Below are 4,594 nucleotides of genomic sequence, written 5' to 3'. Positions count from 1 at the left end.
CTCCGTGTGCATACCGGGGGGAGTCATTCCAGATGTGGAAAGGGTCCTTCCGGATGCCATGAAGGGTACAGGGTGCACCCATCTGCAGGTGGTCGCTCATGTCGGCACCAATGATGTGTGTTGCTATGGATCGGAGGAAATCCTCTCTGGCTTCCGGCGGCTATCTGATTTGGTGAAACTGCCAGTCTCGCTAGCGGGATGAAAGCAGAGCTCACCATCTGCAGCATCGTCGACAGGACTGACTGTGGACCTTTAGTACAGAGCCGAGTGGAGGGTCTGAATCAGAGGCTGAGACGGTTCTGCGACCGTGTGGGCTGCAGATCCCTCGACTTGCGCCATAGGGTGGTGGGGTTTCGGGTTCCGCTGGATAGGTCAGGAGTCCACTACACGCAACAAGCGGCTACACGGGTAGCAGGGGTTGTGTGGCGTGGGCTGGGCGGTTTTTTAGGTTAGATGGCCTTGGGCAAGTACAGAAAGGGCAACAGCCTCAACGGGTGCGGGACAAAGTCAGGACATGCGGGGACCAAGCAGCAATCGGTATTGTAATTGTCAACTATCGAAGCTGCGTTGGTAAAGTACCAGAACTTCAAGCGCTGATAGAAAGCACCGAAGCTGAAATCGTTATAGGTACAGAAAGCTGGCTTAAGCCAGAGATAAATTCTGCCGAAATTTTTACAAAGGTACAGACGGTGTTTAGAAAGGATAAATTGCATGCAACCGGTGGTGGAGAGTTCGTCGCTGTTAGTAGTAGTTTATCCTGTAGTGAAGTAGAAGTGGATAGTTCCTGTGAATTATTATGGGTGGAGGTTACACTCAACAACCGAACTAGGTTAATAATTGGCTCCTTTTACCGACCTCCCGACTTAGCAGCATTAGTGGCAGAACAACTGAGAGAAAATTTGGAATACATTTCACATAAATTTTCTCAGCATGTTATAGTCTTAGGTGGAGATTTCAATTTATCAGATATAGACTGGGACACTCAGTTGTTTAGGACGGGTGGTAGGGACAGAGCATCGAGTGACATTATACTGAGTGCACTATCCGAAAATTACCTCGAGCAATTAAACAGAGAACCGACTCGTGGAGATAACATCTTGGACCTACTGATAACAAACAGACCCGAACTTTTCGACTATGTATGTACAGAACAAGGAATCAGTGATCATAAGGCCGTTGCAGCATCCCTGAATATGGAAGTTAATAGAAATATAAAAAAAGGGAGGAAGGTTTATCTGTTTAGAAAGAGTAATAGAAGGCAGATTTCAGACCACCTAACAGATCAAAACGAAAATTTCTGTTCTGACACTGACAATGTTGAGTGTTTATGGAAAAAGTTCAAGGCAATCGTAAAATGCGTTTTAGACTGGTACGTGCCGAGTAAAACTGTGAGGGACGGGAAAAACCCACCGTGGTACAACAACAAAGTTAGGAAACTACTGCGAAAGCAAAGAGAGCTCCACTCCAAGTTTAAACGCAGCCAAAACCTCTCAGACAAACAGAAGCTAAACGATGTCAAAGTTAGCGTAAGGAGGGCTATGCGTGAAGCGTTCACTGAATTCGAAAGTAAAATTCTATGTACCGACTTGACAGAAAATCCTAGGAAGTTCTGGTCTTACGTTAAATCAGTAAGTGGCTCGAAACAGCATATCCAGACACTACGGGATGATGATGGCATTGAAACAGAGGATGACACGCGTAAAGCTGAAATACTAAACACCTTTTGTTGTAACCGCAGGAACAAGCCAAGTCAAATTGCAGTACCTTAAGAATAGTACGTAGGACGAAGTTAAAACTGTAGTGCTGGACGCCAGGCGTGGCAGAAGGGTCAGCCGAGGCGGCACTCGAGCTGCAGGGCAGCTGGGTGTTTTGATAAGAAAGTAAACAGCCGGTAGATACAAACGAAGGTCTGTGCAGGGACTCATGATAAGCATTCAATTAAGAATATCAACAGAAAGCATTCCTGGCTAGAGAGAGAGGTCTGGGAGTGGAGAGAGAAAGAAAGAGGGCCCTTGGTGGGGACCGCACTATGTCATGAGGAGCCAATGAAGGGCTCAGGACGCAGTGCGTGACCATATAGGGAGAGGCGCCTCTGCCCCTCCACTCAGCCTCTGAAGAACAATAGCAACAACAATGTTTTAACGATACCAAATAAGGGCACGTTGCCTTCGACGCTACGTCAGGTCAAGCGCTGGCGGGGTCGAAGGGGAAACGCTAACAAAACCCGAGAGCACGCCGCTCTGGGGGCTGGTCTTGTCGTGTCGGTTCTTGTCTGGTGAGGGCGAAGAGTTAGATAGCAGCAGCCGACTTGGGCTGGGGAACGGGCTGTAGGCAGGCAGCCGGAGATAGTCGCTGGAGAGCGTCAGGGCGTAGCCGCGGGACTCTAACGTAGGGTGTTAAGAAACATTGCAGACCTTCTAGTAGGCAGTCGGAACGGTGGAGTCAGTCACCGTCTCTGTATTAGACTTGGCCTTCCTGTGAGTGCAACCACCGTCAGATAGGGCGATTTGTATTCACTTAGAATAAACTGCAATTTGTTAAAGTTATCAAGACTTTAATTTCTACCACCTTCCTAGCCTTGTGAAAACCAGGGATTTATACATCTTAGCCAGATCAAAAGTCTCCCTCTCATTACGGTCAACCGGCTAAAATCCCATCCACGAACCGTGTCGCTCAATCCCTCGCAATACCCACGCTTGGGACGCGACATAAATAAAAACTTTTTGGTGCCAGGTGTGGGGTTATCACAAAGGCGCATAGGCAAATAGGAGGCAGAGACATTAGATTTTGCTACAGCGACTGTGGCAATTGGCAGGAAGTTGTGGCGACTCGCAACTTTCAGCATTAGTAGCACCAGTACGTCAGAGTCCAGAAAGGTAGTCCTCGCGGGTGCAGGGCAAAGCAGGACAGCGGCAGCGCGACGCAGAGCGACGAGGCACAGAGGTGCCTAAGCAGCCAGCGTTCGAATCGGGGGGTCCGGGCCGAGCAGCAGCAGAAGCGGCAGCAGCCGTAGCAGCGGCAACCGAGGAGAGCGACGGGGTCGGCACAGCCCAGCAGAGCGGCGGCCGGCGCATCGCAGCAGCGCGGGACAGCGCGGGGGCAGAGACAGCGCGGAGCAGCGCGGGCACAAAGAGAGCGCGGGACAGCGCGGGCACAAGGAGAGCGCGAAGCAGCGCAGGACGACGAGGATCAACAGAGCAGACGGCGCACCACACGAGAAGCGGTAATTGTAAAACTGTATTAAGAATATTGTATTTTGTTGTGTAAAGTGTTAACTTAGTTAAGATGCCCCTAAATAATGAAGTTGCGTCATCCTCCACTAGTGGTAAGATGTCAGTGAAAGAGGCCCTATGTATTGTGTCGAAAGTTTTCGAAGGGAACAAGAAGGATTTAAGAGAATTTATCGAAAATGTAGATGCAGCTTTTGATTTAGTAAAGCCTGAGGAACACGAAACATTATTGAAGTTCGTTAAAGCGAAGATAACTGGTGAGGCCAGGTCGAGATTGCAGGTGCGTGAACGCACAGGTACGTGGCAAGAGGTGAAACACGTTTTAGAGGAAAATTATGCCAGTAAGCGTACTATAGACTACTACGCATGTAAAATTTTCCAAGCCAGACAGGGACAAGGGGAACCGATAGCAATGTGGGCAAGCAGAATTGATGAAATGCAGAGAGACTTCCGCGAAGCGGTAAACAGAGTTACGGCCAGAGAAAACTTGAAAGGTGCAATAGAACTAGTTGACTCCTTAGGAAGAGCGTGTTTTATACAGGGTTTAAGTAATAACAGAATACAAACAATAGTGAGAAGTAGAGGCGATGAAATCACGTTGGCAGCAGCAGTGGAGTTGGCACTGCAGGGGGAGAGTGCGATATTGTCCATGAGAGAGCGGGGACTAGCCCCGAGGGTAACGTACACTCGAAATAAGGAAGCTGTAAAAAACGTGAGAGAAAGTAAAGAGTTGAAATGTTTCAATTGTGGGCTGAGAGGTCACATAGCGAGCAAGTGTAGGAAAAGCAGGCCAGAGCATAGAGTACGAGCCATGACAGGTAAAGAATATACAAACTTTTGCTATGGGTGTGACAAGCCGGGACACACAGACATGGAATGCAGGGTGCGGTTAAGGAAAGTTCACCCGATAGATGTAAGGGAATTCAGAGGGAATCATAGAGAAACCGATGGAGGGTTACGAGAGTGGAGATGTCCACAGTGTAATTTACCAGGGAACTGCGGAGTTCCGTGCACAAGAGTAAAAGATGTCGCGTGCTTTAAGTGTAAGCGGCAGGGCCACTACGCGAAAGACAGCCACGAAGGGCCCTGGCACGCCTGGAGAAAAGGCAGGGTGCCAGTATCGAGCAAAACAGGAAAGGTAGTACAGGGAAACTAAGAGGCGGCAAGGCCGCGCAGTCGGGCCTTGTTGCAATAGGTAAACCCACAGTGAGGGTAATCGACTGTGCAACAGAAAACGACGTGGTAATGTTGTACTGCGTAGAACTAAAGAAGTACTTAAAGTTGCTAATAGACACAGGAGCACAATTGTGTTTGCTAAAGAGGACGAGCATTCCGGTAAAGAGTAGGCTGGGAATAAATGAAAC

The 4,594-nt window shown here is 48.8% G+C and overlaps 1 protein-coding gene across 1 annotated transcript; it reads left to right on the top strand.

Annotated features, from left to right (window-relative positions):
- Nucleotides 1-3,330: 3,330 nt before the first annotated feature.
- LOC124798749 lies at nucleotides 3,331-4,386 on the top strand. The gene has a single exon (XM_047262277.1). It carries the CDS (start codon nucleotides 3,331-3,333, stop codon nucleotides 4,384-4,386), a length of 1,056 nt encoding a protein of 351 aa, XP_047118233.1.
- The last annotated feature ends 208 nt before the right edge of the window (nucleotides 4,387-4,594 follow it).

The sequence above is a fragment of the Schistocerca piceifrons genome, chromosome 5 (genome assembly GCF_021461385.2).
Source record: "Schistocerca piceifrons isolate TAMUIC-IGC-003096 chromosome 5, iqSchPice1.1, whole genome shotgun sequence".
NCBI classification, from domain to species: domain Eukaryota; kingdom Metazoa; phylum Arthropoda; class Insecta; order Orthoptera; family Acrididae; genus Schistocerca; species Schistocerca piceifrons.
Note: the sequence above shows the minus strand (reverse complement) of the source record. Positions and strands in the feature narration are given on the sequence as shown.

Excerpts from the sequence above, each read along its gene's own strand:
- LOC124798749 (XM_047262277.1), top strand. The coding sequence starts at position 3,331 with ATGTCAGTGAAAGAGGCCCTATGTATTGTGTCGAAAGTTTTCGAAGGG.